Here is a 20,176-nt window from a genome sequence, read left to right on the forward strand (position 1 = left end):
GTTTCTAGAAGGATGCCTAATTATGGCTGTATCAATACTGGATAGATAACTAAAGTATACACGGAGAACCCAAACAATGGGCCAGCAACGCGGACCGGGTCAGCTAGTTTCATATAAAATCAATTGACAACATACTTTAAAAAAACTTTACGTAAGACTACATAACATATTAAATTTTCATGATTTTTAGTCAAGTTGGGCCCCCCGAAATGAAATCCTGCGTACGTCCCTGTGTAAGACCCCACGAAATATACATATATATTCCTTATCGGCGTGCAATTCTACATCGTTATAGTCCGTCCATCCCAAAGTGGGAAAAACACCGATCCACCGTGAAATATCACTATACATAATTAATAACACTGTGAACACAAATTTCGGGGAAGAAATAATTCCTTTTGGAGATGAAAGCCTTTGGTGAGTATATTAAGAACCCCGAAGGACAAAATCGATTCGTTGTCAATGAGAGCCATACCTAAAATTTTCTGAGCGACATTTTTGCAGAATATTTCGAAGCTGAAAAACGTCATCTTGTGGTACTTTTATAGCGGCTCTTAAAATGAAGGACGAAAAGGACATTGAGGAAGTGGGTTAGAAGGTCGAAGTGCTCTTCGAAAATAATCCTCATTCGATTTGACTGAAGACATGTCATCTCAAAAATAAGCTAAAGCAACAGTTAACAAAGATATAGCGCAAATTCTTCAGGGCTTACAGGGTCTCCAGCAAAATATTCATCACACCATAACACGGAAGTTCGACTCACGGAGGATCTGTCCTTCGGGGTTCTAAATATACTCACCAAGGACTTTCATCCCCAAAAGGAGTTATCTCTTCCCCAGACTTTCACCTTCATTTTGTTGCATAGTGTAATTAGAATTACTTAGAATTTTTGGAATTGGTTGTAATATGGTATTTTGTCTTGCCTGAGGCTAAAAAATCTTTTTGATATAGCAGCCATAGAACGGAACCTCCCGTTTTTTGGCATTTTTAAGGTTGTAGCTATATTATGCCACCAAAATGTCGAAAATGTTCACAGTGCCTACAAGAATTTCGTACAGAAATTTATTGGTATAGGTCCACGTTTTGATATAGCCCACATTGAATGTTACCGTCCGATTTTCGGTATGTTCAAGGTTTTGTCGCATTATCCCGACCGATGATATAAAGCTTTTTAAATAATTTTTCTTCTGAAGTGGCAGTATTTGGTGTATTGGTTTAGGGCTTGACCAGAACTCAACATGTTTCACACTATGCTTATTATCTTTATTGCATGAGTTTTAATTTACTCCTCATTACAGAATATTTGTTCCATAAGCCGAACTAAGAGAATATATCTCTGTTTGTTGCTTCGCTTTTTGGAATACGTCGTTTTTCGATCTTAGTTTCCACTTGTTTGCTACATCGAAGCCTTGGCCTGCCAGTTCTGCGTACACCGCCATGTGGCCCGTATTTATAAGCTTTTTTAGCAGGTACAGCATCGCCCATTCTTATGATAAGGCCTAGCTAACACAATCGTTGCATCTCGATACGTTAATCTATACTGATGTCGTCAAACGACGCCGATCTGAGTCAACGCAGATTGGTCCGTAGATATTTCGAAGAATTGTTCTCTCAAACACACCAAGTAGTACCTCGTCTGCTTGAGCAAGTACCCAGGCTTCGGAACAATACATCATCACGGGTAGTATCAGAGTTTTGTAAAGCGTTATTTTTGTTTCGAAGACGAGGTAGACGTAGTCTTTTACTACCTCAAAATTATAGGAAGCAACTTCAACATTTGGTCCGAGCTCTATGGGCGCATTGCGCGTCGACACCATCAAAAAGCATCCTAATATGATAAAACGAAAGAAAAGAAAAACAAACCCTGATACTTGATACAAACACAATTATATCTCCAGAAGTTTTCGAGAAAGACAAATCGATAACATGTTCGGGCGCTACCGTTATATGGGTCTATTCCAAAATGTGGACTTATGTCCACAATTTGTTGTGGAGAAGTGTCTTAACCACCAGAAATGCAAAAGTACAACTACAGCTAATTCGGTCTGTAAATTTAGCTAAAATCCTCAAAATACCCAAAATCGGAAGGACCGTAATATAGGGCTATTCCAAAACATGGACATACATATGTTGACAATTTTTGGCGGAGAAGTTTCGTAACTCCAGGGAACCTCAAATGATAAAAGCCTAAATGTACCGAAAATCGGAAGGAACCGTTATATAGGGACAATATTAAAATTTGGATCTGTGTTGACAATTTTTGTGACCACTGGGAATCTCAAATGAAATATAGTTCGGTCAAAAATATAGCTATATTCTCAAAATGGCGATCACCGGGATGTTCCGTTATATGTGGTCTATACTTAAACATTGACAATTTTTGGTGAATAAGCATTGTAAACACTTAAATGTAAAATTTCGTCTAGTACAGTTTAAGATTGTAGCTAATATCCTCAAGTCGATTTATGCATGTCTACCGTCCGTTCGCAATGTACAGGTCCCATATGTTGTCCGATTCAGCTGAAAATTTGGGAATGTCATTTTTGAGCCATAGGAAAAATGCTATTGATTTTGGTGAAAATCGCTTCAGATTTGGATACAGCTCCCATATATATTTTCGGTCGATTTCACGTATTTCCTGCACCAAACACGCTTTATACGTCCGATTTCGATGAAATTTGGAATGTGTGACTTAATTTGGTCTAGAAATAAATGTACCGAATTTTATCGAAATAAGTTCAGATTTGGATATAGCTTCCATATATATTTTTGGCCGATTTGAAATATTTGTTGCACCAAACACCTTATATCTGTCCAATTTTGAGGAAATGAAGAAATAAATGTGCCAAAGTGTATGAAAATCGGTTCAGATTTAGAGATATATTTTACATATTGAAAATGGTGTAGGGTATCATAGAGACGCCGCCGCCCGGCTTTGATCCTCTCATTACTGGTTTTAGCGATGAAGTTTTGTGACCATTGCTAATCTCAATTACGGGTAATTCGGTCAAAGTATGTAGCTAAAATTCTCAAAATACGGTAGAAGGTACCGCTATACGAGGAATGCACTAAAACATGAACCTATGTTGACAATTTTTGGTGGAGAAGTTTCATGAGTGCAAGAAACCTCAAATGTCAAACTATCGGTAGTTCAGTCAAAAAATTTAGGTCAAAATATCGGAAATCGGGACAATTGACAATTTTTTATTGAAGAAATTTTGTGATCAGTACTACTTGATTTGAGAGACATTCTGACAATTCCAAAAAAATTATTTCCTAAATTATTTAACTCCTAAAAGTTGAGGATATAAAGTCTATGTATATTGGCGAATATCGGCCCGACTTTCATTTGGTAGTTTATATTCCCATCAAACGGGAATATAAACTACCAAAACACGCCCATCAGACATTATTTTCAGAAAACTTGAACAATGATTGGTGCCCAAGTATTTTTAGTTTCGCAGTCAGAGACGAAAGCCACGAGTTAGCTTTATTAACGTTTTGTATGATAAAATATTTCCTCATTTATCTTATACAAACAATGACAACAATTTTGAAAAGTCAAAATATGGATGTTTGTGCCGAAAAGTAATAACAAACCAAAATGTTAGTAAGTCTGCAATGACACAGTTATTTTGTACAGTTTTTATCAAATTTCAGATATAAACCTAAAAATAGCGAAATCAACATTAATTGCTATGGAACGTGATATTCACATGTGCGCTATAAAATGTTTACCATGTTTCCATTTTTATAACCAGTAAATCCGTGCAATTTTACTTATTTAATGTGTTTACTTAAATAATTTCTCTGGTATAAAAATTTTTACTTTGTCATAAAAACATAAAATAAAACAATAAGGCATGGGGTGTAGCCGATGTACTAGTTGACAAAGTGGTATATGGGTTGGAAATGGTGTATAATTAGAAGAAAGTTCCCAATACTAGTTGCAATACCTATGTTTTTCGGAATTAGCAATGTAAAACTTGTATGTATGTACACTAGAGTTATGACTTTTTCACAACCTCGTGTCCTTGTATCATATTTTAAAGTGATTCCATAAGAGATTATTTTTTTAGAATTTTTGGAAGTCACTGTAAGCAAACTGTGAAACTGAAAACAAGCTTTAGAGTAACACGACAGAACCAAAAGTACATAACTTTTTATCAATACCTCTTCTATTGGTATTCAATACCCACAATTCGATGTAGGCATGCTTTATACGAATTGCAACCTGGAATGTAAGAACACATTTTCATTCGGGTAAACTGGCTCATGTCGCAAAAGAGAAGCATCCCGCTTTAATATAGAAATCCTTGGTATATATGAAGCGAGATGGACAAACTATGGCGATCACAAAACCCCCCACTGGACAAGAATTGTTATACTCTGGACTAATCGTTTTCAATGCATCCAATCACAATGGTGTCGTTCTACTATTTAGTCTTAATGCTCACCAATCTCTTATCAAATGGGATCCTATTGATGAAAAAATTATGAGGGCAACACTCCGCACTAATGTTAGATATACCACCATAATTCAGTGCTATGCGCCCACGGAAACCTCACCATGTAGCGAAAAAAATCAGTTTTATAGCAAACCCAATGGCACACTGAACAACATACCTCGAGGAAACATTAAGATCTTGCTTGGTGATTTTAACGCCAAAGTTGGTGCCAATAACGACAACCTAACAGATATCATAAGCAATCAAGGCATAGGCGAAATTAATGAAAATGGCGAGATGTTCACGAAAATGTGTAGTTCCAATAAAATGGTTATAGGCGGAACACTTTTTCCCTACAAAAGGTCCCATAAGATTACATGTGTTTCCCCAGGTGGCCGTACCGAAAATCACATTGACCATATCTGCATAAATAAAATGTGGAGACACAGTCTATTAGATACCCGGAACAAACGTATTACGGACATTGGCTCAGACCACCATCTCCTGATCGGTGAATTCCGTCTAAAAATCGTGCGCACAGATAATCGTAACATGCACGCATCGCCACGGTTAGACATTCAAAAACTAAAACATCCAAATATTCGACAACAATATCGTCAACAACTGCAATTAAACATTACAAACAAAGCACCGCATAGCAACGGTGATTCTAAGTGGAATGCGATAAAATATGCTTTTATTGATGCAGGCTCAAAAGTGCTCTGTCACAAACGCACTACACTACTACACTACCTGGGTGGTTATAGACGAACGCCGAGGGAAAAAAGCGGCGGTCAATGCAGCAAGAATTCGTGCTTCTTAGTAAGCTGCAAATCGTGAGTGTGAGACGTTAAACAAATCAGGAAAGTGAATGTGCAGATATGACAAGCGAATGTGGATCAGTTCGATTGCAACACAGGCAGAAACTGCAGCTGCAAGCGGGAACTCTAAAATGCTTTATGAATGCACCGAGCTATTGTCAGGTAGTCCAATAAATCGAAATGTTCCCATAAAAGCTAAATGTGGCACAATTCTTACGTCAGAAGAAGAACAACTCTCCCGATGGTATGCACATTTCATCGAGCTATTTCAAATCGCACCTGAAAACATAGACAACCTAACTGAATCCGTACCACACTTCGCAATCCACCAAATTAACCGCGTCGGCTCTCAATGCCCCATAATCCTTGAAATTGAATCGGCAATAAGGAGTATGAAAAATGGCAAAGCAGCTGGCATCGACAACGTCCATGTAGAGCTCTTCAAAGCAGATAATGAACTATGCGCTCGGGCTCTGCATGAATTATTCCAGGACATCTGGACGTCACAAAACGTTTCTAAATGACTGGCTACAGGGTATTGTGGTAAAAATACCGAAAAAAGGAACACTAAGCGACTGCAACAATTGGAGAGGATTCATGATTATATGCAGCTGTCTTAAAAGCTTCTGCAAAGTTATTCTAAATCGAATTGAGAAGAAAATTGACGATACTCTTAGGCGCCAACAAGTTGGATTCCGCAGTCGCAAATTCTGTATCGACCACATTGCCAGTATTCGCACAACCATGGAACAAATAAATGAAATGGAAGACTCCCTCCACCTTGTCTCCATTGACTTCCAAAAAGCATTCGACCTAATTAAGCACCAAAGTATATGGGAAGCTATGACCAGGAAAGGTGTCCCCGACAAAATTTGCAACCTAATAAAATCACAATACCACCGTTTTGAATGCAGAGTAAGACATGGCAATATATCCGTAAAATCCGGGGTAAGACAAGGATGTGTGCTGTCACCGCTCCTATTTCTTACGCAATCCGCGTCGAGCAATAATGTGGCGCCAATTAAAGATGGAACACTTGAACGTCTTGGTAGATGCTGATGACATAGTTTTAATATCCAACCGAGTACTTATGGCTTAAAGATTAACGTGAATAAGACCAAATCACTCCATTTAAACACATCTCAAAGACAACCTCTCACTTTGTATCAACAAAATATCGAATAGGTGGCGAATTTTACGTACCTAGGCAGCCAAATACCACAAGACGGAGTTGCGCGTGATGATATATCAACCCGCATCGAAAGGCCAAAGTCGCTTAGGCGGGTTTGTACAAAATCTGGAGGTCCAATCAACGAAGTACGAAGACAAAGATACGCATATTTAAAAGCAATGTTCTATCAATTCTGCTATATGGATGCGAAACTTGGCTTGTGTCTAACGAGCTCACGAATAAGCTGCAATCTTTCGTAAAAAGATCCCTACGCTTTATTATCCACATATGGTGACCAAACTTGGACCTTTATCAGAGATATTATATTAAGTTATTTGCCACAGTAATCCGTGAAAGGAAATGGAGGTGGATAGGGCACGTTCTTCGTAGCTTTTGATTGTAATCCCCAAAAAACGCGAAGAAGAGGCAGACCGAAGGGTAGCTGGAGAAGAAGCATTGAAGAAGAAATTAGCTTACAAAAAGGAAATCTATCATGGAATATTATTAAAACTTTAATTTCAAATTGAAACGATTGGAATAATTTTATATTGGCACTATGCGCCCACAATTTGACCTAAAAGCAATAAAGCAATTTCAGTTATAAAGCTCATTTTATGCTGAGCAAAAATATTTACGAGGGGAACTAGAAAAGCTTGCGGCCTAGGCAACACGCAGTGTCGCCAGGCGTCATTGCACCTTTGGAAAGTTTGACAGTTTTTAGCCTAAGCGTATTTAGGAAAGTTTGACATACTACTATGATTTGGGTTGTTTACAGTGGCTTGAAAAAATCACTTTGAAAATACAAATACACCTAAGAGCATCTGGTGCAACAATGCTTTGTTTTAGGTACTTAACGATGTCCTGAGAAAACTGCTCAAATTTGACAATTTTTCTATAAAATGTGAATGAAATTCGCAAGAATAGTCATAAAACTATTAAAAGCAACATTTCTTAGTATTGGTGAACCCATTTGGGGATAAACGAAACGAAACCATTGACGTCTAATGCCGGTTGTTCTATAAAATTTTCAAAAATATAGATATACATATGAATATTCCAATGACTTTCTGAAAAAGTCGCATATCTCGCAAACCTGCGCGAACCTGCAGCTAATAATTGGTTTGTCTATAGAAAAATATCCTACATCTCAAAAAATGTGCGATTTATTCTGCAATTCACCACAATACATTAAAAAAACCTCCAAAACTTATAAAAAAATAATTTAGTAGACTTAAAAAAACACATTTGTGGGGAACGAATAGCAACCAAACTAAATTAGATATTACAAATCTATAAACGCCAAATAATCAAAACAAATTGTCGCGAATTATAACAGTAACAAAAACTATAGTCAACTTAGATACAATTTGTTTGTATCACTATATTACTTAAGCAAAATTAGAAGCAATTTTTAAGAAAATAAATATTGTAAAACAAAAGTGCAACTTTTAAGTTGTTTCGCGGGGTAAATCGCAAAACTGTATATGAGGCATTAGTCATGGGATACATAGCAATAGAATTCAACAAGAATCTCATTAGTTTTATGTACTTTAATTTTTGAGTAAAGTTCCATTAAAGTTCCCATGTTTCGCACTGTGGGTCGTCCAAAAACGGTCGTTTTGCCAGGACTAATTAAGCCGTGCGTGAACGGATAATCAAGATCGCCATCTTATGTATGTGAGATAAAGGCATCACAGGACATTTATTCCACCTACTAACATTTGATATTGCATGAACACTTGGCGCCAAAACTGGGGATTTTCTCTTCCGATCCCGTGTTGATCGGTAAATGAAATTTCGAAAAAATACGATCGCTGTGCTTCAAAAAACGTTTATAAGATGGATCCAGGTGACGAATCTTGTAACTATGCATATGAGCCCGAAAATCGCAGCAATCGCCAGAAGATGTTGTAAAAGCCTTCAAAACCATGGCAACACTGCGTGTTGCCTAGGCTACAAACTTTTCTACCTCCCCTCGTACATATGGGGATTTCTGTGTGAAATCGGACACATTTTCAAAAATTGGTTTTTGATTTCCTTTATTTTTTCTGTAGTGCTGTTGCTCATCCCCCCGGCCAAGTTGAGGTAAAGACAGCAATAAACCGGCTGAAGAATAATAAGGCAGCAGGAGCTGATGGCCTACCAGCCGAGCTGTTTAAAACCGGAGGCGACACGCTGATAAGGTGTATTCATCAGCTAGTTAGTGTCATCTGGCAGGAAAAAAGGAGATAAGACTTTATGCTCCAACTATAGGGGCATAAGTCTGCTCCCTATCGCCTACAAGATATATATTGTGCGAACGACTAAAGCCCATGGTCAACGAAATAATTGGACCATACCAATGCGGCTTTGGACCTGGCAAGTCCGCCATTGACCAGATATTTACCCTGCGTCAAATCCTGGAGAAGACACAAGAGATGCAGATTGACACCTACCACCTTTTTGTCGATTATAAAGCAGCCTTCGACAGCCCGCTACGTTTAAAGGTATTCCAAGTCATGTCTGAATTTGGTATTCCCGCAAAACTCATTCGGCTTTGTTAAATGACTCTAACTGATACAAAATCTTCATTTAAAATAGAAAAGAACCTCTCCGAAGATTTTTGTACCAAAAGATGTTTCAGGCAAGGAGACAGCCTTTCGTGTGATCTTTTCAACATCCTGCTAGAAAAAGATATACGAGAGGCAAACGTTAAAAGAAGTGTCACAATCTACACCAATAGTCACATGTTACTTGCTTATGCTGATGATATAGACATAATGGAACGATCAGTAAAAGAAGTAAACGGCGAGAAGACCAAGCTGATGGTGTCGACGTGCAATGCGTCCATTGATATCGGACCAACTGTTGAAGTTGGCTCCTAAATTTTGAGGTAGTAAAAGACTTCGTATACCTCGGCACCGCCGTAAACACAACAAACGACATCAGTAGTGAAATAAAAAGAAGAATTGTATTGGCCAACAGATGCTACTTTGGCTTAAGTAAGCACTTTAAAAACAAAGCCACAACTCGTCAAACAAAAATAACGCTTTATAAAACACTGATACTACCCGTGCTGAAGTATGGTTCCGAAGCCTGGGTACTTGCGCAAGCAGATAAGGCAGTGCTTGGCGTGTTTGAGAGATAAATTCTTCAAAAGATCTGCGGACCAATCTGCGTTGACGGTGAATATCGACGTCGTATGAACCACGATCTGTATCTGCTATACAACGACATCAATCTAGTTAAACGTATCGGGATGCATCGATTGCGTTGGCTAGGCCATATAATAAGAATGAGCGGTAATGAACCCGCTAAAAAGGCGTATAAATTCGAGCCACTTGGCGGTGCACGCAGAATTGGCAGGCCAAAGAATAGATGGCGCAAACAAGTGGATATAGAGATGACAAGGCGCGGTACCAGAAAGCGAAGCACTAAACAGAGAGAATTGGAGATCTTTTCTTAGTTCGGTCTATGGAACAAATGTTCTGTAATGGGCCAGCTAAGTAAGTAAGATGTTGCTCATCAGCATAGCATTTTAGTATATTTTAAACTTCTTTGAAAACTATATGCAAAGAAATAATCTTGACTTATGTAATAAAAAAAAATTTACAAATGCAAAATTCCACTAATGAATATAATACTAGAGAGCCCGTTGTTGGGACAAGGTATTATATTATTATAAGAAATACTATTGTTTATAATAGTTTACATAATTATAAGTACACCAATAAAAATAAACATCTTAAAAAAACATATGTATTTTGCAGCAAACATATATTTGTGAGCGTAATTTTACTCTCGCTCACAAACTGTGTAGACTCTAACTGGTGGTTACCGAGAGTAAATTTACGCTCACGGGAGACCCATTGTCTTACTCTGATACACATTTATAAATGGTGGTGGTCTTTTTCTTGAAATGTATAGAAATACCAAAGACAAAAGCAACAGCAGACGCGTAGATACATAAAAAATTGCAAACAAAAGGAATAGTGTCACACTTTTAGAAAGAAAAACAAATAAAAACTATTAATTATAAAATATAGAAACATCGTTGAACGCTTCTCGTTAGTTGTAAAATAAAACACATTCTCCTCAAAATTGAAATCATCAACGGGAAATCGGCATTTGAAATCATATGATTATATAATGTAATAAATAGGTACATCCACACTTCAAATATATGCATGTATATTACAAATGTATTACTGTTGTTACCAATATTAAATGCGATTTCTTCCTTGTCCAATAAAATATTTCCATTCAACTTTTTGATTCAATTATAAAATTTGGATCCAAACATATTTCTAAATATATTTTTCTACGTGTGTGATTCGAATGATTACTATTTTTTTTCTTCATTTTTTTTTAAATTTGTCAATACAATTTTTCCTTTATACAACCAGTGTGAAACATTTCTTATTATACCAAAAATAAAAAATTAAATTTTTAACATAATTATTCGAATCCCACTACTAAATAGTACTTAAAATTATAACTAATCGTAGTTTAATATAAAAAATTTCACGAAAATCGAAGAGTTCAATCATTGAAACAAATTGATTTTAAATTTTTATTCGCGAAAATTACATCAAATTGCAGAGTTTTTTTTTTTTTTTTTTTTTTTTTTTTTTTTTTGAAATCTATATGTAAAGAAATACTCGTGACTTCTGCAATATTGGTCCAAGTTGTATTTATTGTTGTTTTATCAGCAATTTAATAAAGATATAGATAAAAGCAGTGAACTTGAATGCAATTTCCGCGATTTAATATTTAAAATAAATTTCTAACAATGATTATACTCTTCGATTTGCTTGAAATGTTTTTGTATTTAACTACTATCAATTACAAAAATTGTAGGTCCCATTTGGTAGTGGGATTCGAATTGATACTATTTTTTTCTTAATTTTAATTTTTTAAATACAATTTTTCCTTTATACCAGTGTGAAACATTACTTAGTTTACCAAAAAATAAAAAAAAAAATAATTTGTTTTTAACATTTGTTTTGTACTTTTATTTGGGAATTTATCTTAAGCGCCTTAAAAAATTCTTCGTTTTTAGATTCTGAAAATGGTTTAGCTGTAATTGTACCAGCTGGGCAACAAACAAACTAAACTGATGACCAAAAACTGTAGCTTGGGAATTATATGAATGGGCATCAGAACCGAATAATCTGCCAAATATAAAAGTGATATTTTCATTAGAACATGATTAAAGAGGATTTGAGTTTGAGATATTAAATGGCCAAACTTATCGCGGACAAAAAAACAACTTCATTCAGTAATACAGACGAATGCTGGTATAATCGCAGAATGAAGAAGTTTTTAAGATGATAAATGCCAAAATAAAATAACAAAAACAAATGTTGGTAAATGTAACTGTTTATTTTTAGGGAAAATAACATATTTTGCACAGTGGCATATGATAACAAGTAAGAAATGTCTATAGTCGGACGGAGCTGACCATGGGATACCCTATACCACTATCCCTGGACAATCGCTCTCCACGGAACTTCTTTTCAATGATTGTGAAAATGTAATTATCAAATATCAGAGATGTAATGTATAATACTTATGACCAAAACCAAAAAGTTATCTAGCATGACAAAGACATTTTTGTAGCAGGAAAGGAAAATTTAGTTCACACAAACTAAAATGTAATGAAACCCACTTATGTAGTACTACTACTTCCGTTGTTTAACCGCTACGTTATTGAAATTTTTACCAATTTCACACAAAAGTTTCAGTCCATTTAACCCGCTAAGTATTATCTGATCTTCACGTTGGTTTGTACGCTTCTTCTTCATCATAAACTCAAACTTTGTTTAAAATTTTGCGGGTTATTATTTTGACCTACAGAGCCGCTACAAAATTGGTTAAAATTTTGTTTTTGGTCCATTTCATCCCCTGAACATTTCACGATCATCACCAAAAACTAATCATTTCTATTCTGGCCCGAACCCAACCTCCTTAAAAAAATCGTTACAATCGGTCCATAATTGCGGCCTTAAGCTTGTTTACAATTTTTAATGGACGGACACACATCGCTAAATCGCTTTATCTAGTCGAGATATGAATATTGGCATACCAAATAAGGGGTATAGGACGAATATTTCGTGGTGTTGCATAAACTTTTGGAGAGACAATATGTAGCATGGGATAAAAATATGGTTCTCTACACAGAACCCATTATATATTAGGCAGTAGGTCCGTTATATAGCAAACACTTTATTGCAATTTACATCAGAGGAAAGGTCAGTAGTTTTTTTTTCATATAATAAAATTTTTATATTTTTCTTACAAAAGTAATGGTCCATTTCACCCGCTAAAGAATATCAGATCATCATTCAAAATTGTAGGCATCTTTTTCGACCTATACTCTTACCCGGTGCAAAATTTCGTGAGTATTGGTGTATAATTGCGGCTTCTAATGAGTTTATTATTACACTACAAACAAATAACGGAATATATTAGGCTGTAACTCTGTTATCTGATCATGCACACCAACATAATTGGCATCAATTGAAAGGTCAAGCGTTCCACTTTCAAGTATATCTCACTTGTCCGGAAAGTCACTTCCAGGAATTAAGATATAAGCTGTATATTAAAAATTTTCACAATTTTCACACAAAAGTTTTGGTCCATTTAACCCTCTAAATATTATCCGATCGCCATCTCAAATTGCAAGCTTCTCCTTTGTGATATACTCTTACCTTATTTAAAAGTACGCGTTGATCGGACTATTATTGAGACCAACAGAGCCGCTAGAAAATTGGATAAATATTATGTTTTTGGTCTATTTCAACCGCTAAATATTTCACGATCATCACCAATAAGAATAGGGATCTATTCTGATCTGAACCCGACCTCCATACAAAATTTCGTGACGATCGGTCCATAATTGCGGCCTGGAGCGTGTTTACAATTTATAATGGACAGACGGACGGACGGACAGACACACATCTCAAAATCGCTTTATCTCGTCGAGATATGAAGATTGGTATACCACACTGGGGGTCTCCGACGAATATTTCGAGGTGTTACATGAATTTTTACCAAAACAAACTTATAATACCCTTTTTCACATTGTGGTATAGGGTATACAAACCAGGACAAATTTAAAAAAAAATAGAAAAAAATAGTAAAATCTTCAATATAACGAAAATTGGGATATACCATTCTATGGGCGTGCATCAAATAATACCGAAAATCGGGCGGTACCGTTCTGTGGGGGCTATATAAAGACGTTGAACAATATATCGACCAAATTCAGGTGTAAATTGTATAACCTCAACGAAGACTATGTACGAAATTTCAGCCATTTCGGTGTTATAATGAGGCTAAACCCTTCAAATGGCGAAAATTGGGATGTACTGCTCTATGGGGTGTACATCAAAACGTGGACCGATACCGATAAATTTCTGGGAAAAAGTTTTGTATCCCGAAGGAGGACTAAATATGAAATTTCAGCCATTTTGGTAGGATAATGTAGCTAAAACCTTCAAAAATACCGAAAATTGGGAAATATCGTCCTATGGGAGCCCTATGAAAGCGTGGGCCTATACCGACAAAATTCTGGTGGTAAGTTGTATACCCTTAACGAAGACTAACTACAAAATTTCAGTCATTTCGGTGGGATATTGAGGTCACAACCTTGAAAATACCAAAAATCGGGAAGTACCGTTCTATGGGGGCTATATAAAGACGTGGTCCAATACCGACAAATTTTAGGTGGAAAATTTTATACCCCCAACGAAGACTTAATACTAAATGTCAGCCTTTTCGGTGTGAAAATGAGGCTAAAACCTTCAAATTACCGAAAATCGGGAAATATCGTCCTATGGGGGCTATATCAAAACGTGGACCTATATAAATTTTTTGTAGAAATATGTCTTAGTCTCTAGTACATACAAATACAAAGTTCCAACCGATTCTCTGGTCAAATGGGACTAGTACATTCAAAATAATATATTAAAGTGACGCTTACTATATGGGGCGTTATATGGGGGCTATACCAGAACGTGAACCTATATAAGCAAAGTTTTGAAGAAATGTTTTTTAGCATTTGGAGACACAAAATACCAAATTACAACCAATTCGGTGGTCAAATGGGACAAATATCTTAAAAAGTCCTTAAAACGACGATGCGTAACGCGTCACTTTATATTTTTATACCATCTTATGGCGGAGGGTATAAAAATCTTCAGAAATATTGGTCTTGATATGTAATTTTAAAATACCTCCGCCGAAAGTCAGCAAAATTATGAATGAAAAGTTGAAATAAAAGTTGACAACACTCTTGCTGTCGGTAGAACTTTACGACTGGTTCTTATTTGTCGTTAACTTCCCAAAAAACATCGACAATTGCCGAAATTATAAGCATTTTAATTTTACCGACAATTGTCGGTAACTCAAAAAATGAGTTAGAGAATCGCACTACATGAGATTTTTGGAGATATAACATATTTAAAAAAGTTGGCGGGTTTTAGGCCACAAATAAGTGCCTAGGGTCGGAGACATAACCACCATTATCTATCGAATTAATTTTCAAACCCCGCTTCGCCGAAATTCAACAAAATATATAGGTTATTTTCACCAGGAGACATCCCTGTACATCATCTGAATATTACATGAAAATCGGTTCAGAAGTTTTGGAGATAGATATAACATATTTAAAAATGTCATGGTCGGGGTTTTTGGTCCCAAATTCATTTTCAAACCGAGACGTTAGCAAGATTTAGAAAAAAATGGTTTTTAAAAAATAGGCTCTAGGGGAGGTACACCGGCTCCCTCCGAAATTCAACAAAACATATGTCCTATTTTCAGGTGTGACCCCTGAACATTCTCTGAAATTTTCAGGAAAATAGGTTCAACAGTTTCAGAGATATAACATATTTAAAAAAGTAGGAGTGGTAGGATCTTTAGGTCCTAAATGAGTACCTAGGGACGGAGATTCAACCACCGTTGCCTCGCAAATTTATTTTCTAAACGATACGGTCGTAAGTTTTTCAAAAATAGCGTTTTACAAAAATAGGGCCTAGGAGAGGTACCCCGCCCCCTCCGAAATTCAACACAATGTATAGTCTATTTTCACAAAAGGTCCTTCTTGTACATTCTCTGAAATTTTCAGGAGTATCGGTTGAGTAATTTTGGATATATAACATATTTAAAAAAGTGGGCGTGCTAAATTAGGGGTTTTAAAAATAGAGCATATGGGAGGTACCCCGCATAAAATATAAGGCGTTATAATGATGTCCAACTGTTTGTCCGTCCGTCTGTTTGTTGAAGTCAAGACTGATAGGGCTTTATAATTTCTATTACTCTTATGATGCTTGGTATTGAAAATGAGCTACATCGGCCACGTTTAATGCTTTTAGCCATATCATGCTAATCAAGAATGCTTGTTAAATTCTTCCAAAAGATGACTAGGCATAAAGGAGAATTTACCATTCAAGTAGTTTGGGGAATACAACAAATAAAATATGCATAGATTGCTTTACAAGTGTCTCCGTTAGGTGTTTTCATTATTGTTTTATCTTAAACCATTTCAAACACTCCTACATACTTCTTATCACTTTATTTGATAATCTTTAAAATGTACTGGAGCGAAAACGTAAAATTTACGTTAGCAGCATACAAACATAGAAACATATCTATCAAAATGTTTAGTATAAATACTGAAATTCGGATTACAGGTCTGCACAGTTTCCAAGAAAGCGCACAATTGAAAGCAAAGAAAGCATTTTTGCCAAAATTCTCCAATAATGGCAGGAAAAAACTTGCTTAAAGTTTTCATCGTTTCGCTTATTATAGCGTTGAGTTCTGCTCGTATTGTGGATGACTTTGGTTTCCACAATCCTCAAGTATTAGCTGGTCAAACGACGGAAACAAGAAGTTCATTTATAGTGGGATCGATGGGAGAAGGCAAACCTACTCCGGAAGAAGAAAAAGATCCCGAATTTTGGCGTACCTTGGCAAGGAAAGAAGTTCTGAAGTCCCTAGAGGCACAAAAGCTAAATGTTAACAAAGCCAAGAATATTATCATGTTTCTGGGTGATGGAATGTCCTTGTCTACAGTGGTAGCTGCTCGTATCCTAAAGGGTCAACGAAAAAATCATACAGGAGAAGAAGATGCCTTAAGTTTTGAAAAATTTCCCCACATGGCATTAAGTAAAGTGAGTAACTGATTTTCAAAATTTAGGTCATGCATTAAATAAATACTTTTTCCAAATTTAGACATACTGTGCCAATGCCCAGGTGCCTGATTCAGCTTGTACCGCAACTGCATACCTGTGCGGTGTAAAGGCCAATATTGTGACAATTGGTGTAAGTGCCAATGTGGAATATGACAACTGTACTGCCAGCATGGATCCAGCAAACCATGTATCTTCCATAGCTGCATGGGCCCAAAAAGCTGGGAAATCAACTGGCTTCATAACCACAACAACGTTAACACATGCCAGTCCTGCTGGTACTTATGCTCATGTTGCTAATCGCCTTTATGAGAGTGATGCCGATGTCATGTCATATGGTAAAGATCCAACAACGTGTATGGATATGGCTCAACAGCTTGTTACCCAAGAACCTGGACGTAATTTCAATGTCATGATGGGTGGCGGTATGGCTAAGTTTTTGCCAAAAACTATGAAGGACTTCCATGGTAACAACGGTATACGTGAAGATGGTAAAAATCTTCTTTCCACTTGGCAGGCCATGCATCCAGATGGAGTGGTTGTTGCAAATCGGGCACAGCTTTTGAGTGTCAATACCACAAATGTTTCACGTATTATGGGTGTGTTCCATAGTAAATCCATGGACTACCATGCCATGGCTGATAAAACCAAACAACCCTCATTATCGGAAATGACAGAAACGGCTTTGAAACTCCTGCAACGCAACGAAAATGGTTATTTCATATTTATCGAAGGAGGTAACATCGATACTGCTCATCATGCCAATCAAGCGGCCATGTCATTAGATGAGACTTTGGAATTTGAAAAGGCCATACAGTTGGCTCGTGATATGACAAATCCCCAGGATACACTGATTGTGGTGACCTCCGATCATGGTCATGGTCTAACAATTAGTGGTTATCCCGGTCGAGGATCATCAATACTGGGCTTAAGTACACATGATGTGGGCTCAGATGGTTTAAGATATTCCACTCTTAACTATCCTTTGGGACCAAATCAATATGTCGATGAAATGGGTAATCGTTTGGATTTGGAACAAATTCCCCGTAATATTGGTAAGTGACAATTTTAATATCTAAATACATTTTTGTTAATATTTGTTTTCATTTTCGTTATTTAGACACCATGTATCCTAGCCATATACAATCCTATGCAGGCCACCATTCTGGCGAAGATGTCGGAATATTTGCTTCAGGTCCCTTTGATCATTTGTTCACCGGAGTATTGCAACAGAATACAATTCCCCATTTAATGGCTTATGCTGCATGCATTGGTGATGGACCAACAATGTGTAATGAAAAGAAAACTGTATAATCAAATTATGAAGTAACTCATATATTAATAAACCAAAACAAAGCAAACATAAAACAAAAATATATATATTTGGAATTACGATTTTTATACCCTTAGCATTTATGCTAACGAGGGTATATACACTTTCATACGGGCATAATGTGCCTCATCGAAATAATGGTTTTAGACCCCAAGTATGTTTGGACGAAACGTGTTTCAGACAATTTTGAGTTGATTAAGCCATGTCCGTCCGTCTGTCTGTCTGCCTGGAGCGCACGATGAATCTCGAACGGGTTAACTGATTCGGTCCGAAATTTGGCTTTCGTAATATTTTGTCCAAACTTAGTTTAAGTTCGAACATGGGTTATATCGGTCCACTCCTTCCGGTACTTCCCCACAAAACTTCGAAAATGTTCGGAAACTTTGTGCGCATGATAACTCTTAAAGGGAGTAACCGATTTGGTCCATACTTTGGACATCGCGAAATTTCCACCAGACTTATATGAGGTTTCAATATGGACTCAATCGGTCCACTCCTTCGGGTATCTCCCACAAACATTTCAGCAGAGTTCAGTTTAGGACGTGCTCTCGAATCGTTTTGATTTTTGTTGTAATAACTTGTATTCACTACCCCCCATACGACGGTACAAGTTTCATCAGATGCAAATCCATACTTCCTGAGAAAAAAGCCTGAAAGGAGCAAAAAAACCCCTATGACACCGTGTGTAGTGGTTGAAGCGCAAGATAACTCTCGAACGGATCTGCCGATTCGGTCCAAAATATGGTTTCGTAATATTTTTTTCAAGCTTACTTTAAACAAAAGTTCAAAAATGTTCGGAAAAATTGTGCGCACGATAACTATTAAAGGTTAGTTACCGATTTGGTCCATACTTTACACATCCTAATACACTCCACTCATTCGGGTACCTCCCACACAAAATGTTAATTAAATTCACTTTAAGACCTGCTCTCGAATCACTTTGATTTCTGTTGAAGCAATTTGCATTCGCTGCCTCAATTACGACGGTAAACGTAGTTTCAGTTCCAAGATTTGCAACGACTTCCTGTACTGCCCTCCAATATTTAAAAAATTTCACTAAAATGGTATGCACGATATCCCTTGAAAGGGGCAACAAAATTTATCCAAACGTTGGAGCTTCTAAAATGGCCGATATCGATCTTCTCTTTGTGTTACCTCCCCCCCAAAAGTTCAACAATTATGTCAATCTGTCCGTAGATGAATGTTTTAATTCACATAGGCTGATGATATATCTCTGTCGGCAAAGCCGACTGATACTTTTTTCTCGTTTCCAATATGAATTACAGCTGTTTTACACAAATGGAAATTTTTTTAAGTATATGGGTTGTTATACGAGTTATGTACATTTTGTAAAAACCCAAGGAGCATTTTTTTTAATTTTTGAAAAAATTAAACTTTTTTGTAATTTTTTTTTTAATTTTGAAAAAAAATTTTTGATTTTTTTAAGTATTTTGGTATTTTTATAGTTTATTTATTTATTGACGTTTGACCATCTTTAATATATAGGAAGATATAAAAAACACAAAAACACTGATATTTTGATGAAAAATAGTAAAAAATCTCAAAAGTTTAACTTTGACCTTGAGTTCCTCTGCAACTACCAGACCGAATTTGACCGCATATAATTTATCTGAAAGCTATGAAAGTATCTCTATCCGTTCAAAAGTTACAGAATTTTGACCAGGAAAAAACGATTCTGAACCACTGTGCGAAGTATCCCAGCAAACCAAATGTCTGATGTCCGACACGTCTGAACAATTTCGGAAGCAAAGTCGTTCAGATTTCGTTCCGATTTCTAAACGATTTTTCGGATAGGAAATAGTTTAGATTTTGTACCGATTTCGTTCCGATTTCGGAGCGAATGTCGGAAAGAAATTTCCTATCCGAATTTCCCAAAGATTTTCTTCAGATTCCGTTACGAAATCGGACCGAAATCGATCCGATGTCGCTAAGACATTTCGTTCCGAAATTATGTCAACCACTTCATACAACTTTCGTTAAGATATCGTTACGATTTCGGATCAGATATCGGACGTATCGTCCGAATTTTGTTCCGATGTCGGTACGATTGGTTTGCTGGGGTCTTAAGACACCACTTGTAGAGGAGTTTACATGGCTGAAATACTCAGAAAATGTCGCCAACATTTCTGAGGGGTATATTTTGCCACCGTTGAAATTGTTGATGTTGCCTGTCCTGGGAATCGAACCCATGACCTTCAACTTGCAAGGCG

The 20,176-nt window shown here is 36.6% G+C and overlaps 1 protein-coding gene across 1 annotated transcript; it reads left to right on the forward strand.

Annotated features, from left to right (window-relative positions):
- The first annotated feature begins 4,346 nt into the window (after positions 1-4,346).
- LOC141392397 (alkaline phosphatase-like) lies at positions 4,347-17,926 on the forward strand. Its single transcript, XM_073965344.1, has 4 exons — positions 4,347-5,112; positions 16,233-16,594; positions 16,656-17,667; positions 17,733-17,926. The coding sequence occupies exons 1-4, from the start codon at positions 4,347-4,349 to the stop codon at positions 17,924-17,926; spliced, it is 2,334 nt and encodes a 777-aa protein (XP_073821445.1).
- Positions 17,927-20,176: the final 2,250 nt, after the last annotated feature.

The sequence above is a fragment of the Musca autumnalis genome, unplaced genomic scaffold (assembly GCF_047663935.1).
Source record: "Musca autumnalis isolate F117 unplaced genomic scaffold, ASM4766393v1 scaffold_2, whole genome shotgun sequence".
NCBI classification, from domain to species: domain Eukaryota; kingdom Metazoa; phylum Arthropoda; class Insecta; order Diptera; family Muscidae; genus Musca; species Musca autumnalis.

What these genes read in the sequence shown, in the direction of transcription:
- LOC141392397 (XM_073965344.1), top strand. Translation starts at nt 4,347, where the DNA reads ATGGCGATCACAAAACCCCCCACTGGACAAGAATTGTTATACTCTGGA. An exon ending in CAAAGCACCGCATAGCAACG is followed by an intron (nt 5,113 to 16,232) that starts GTGATTCTAAGT and finishes CGCTTATTATAG; the next exon opens with CGTTGAGTTCTGCTCGTATT. An exon ending in CCCACATGGCATTAAGTAAA is followed by an intron (nt 16,595 to 16,655) that starts GTGAGTAACTGA and finishes TTCCAAATTTAG; the next exon opens with ACATACTGTGCCAATGCCCA.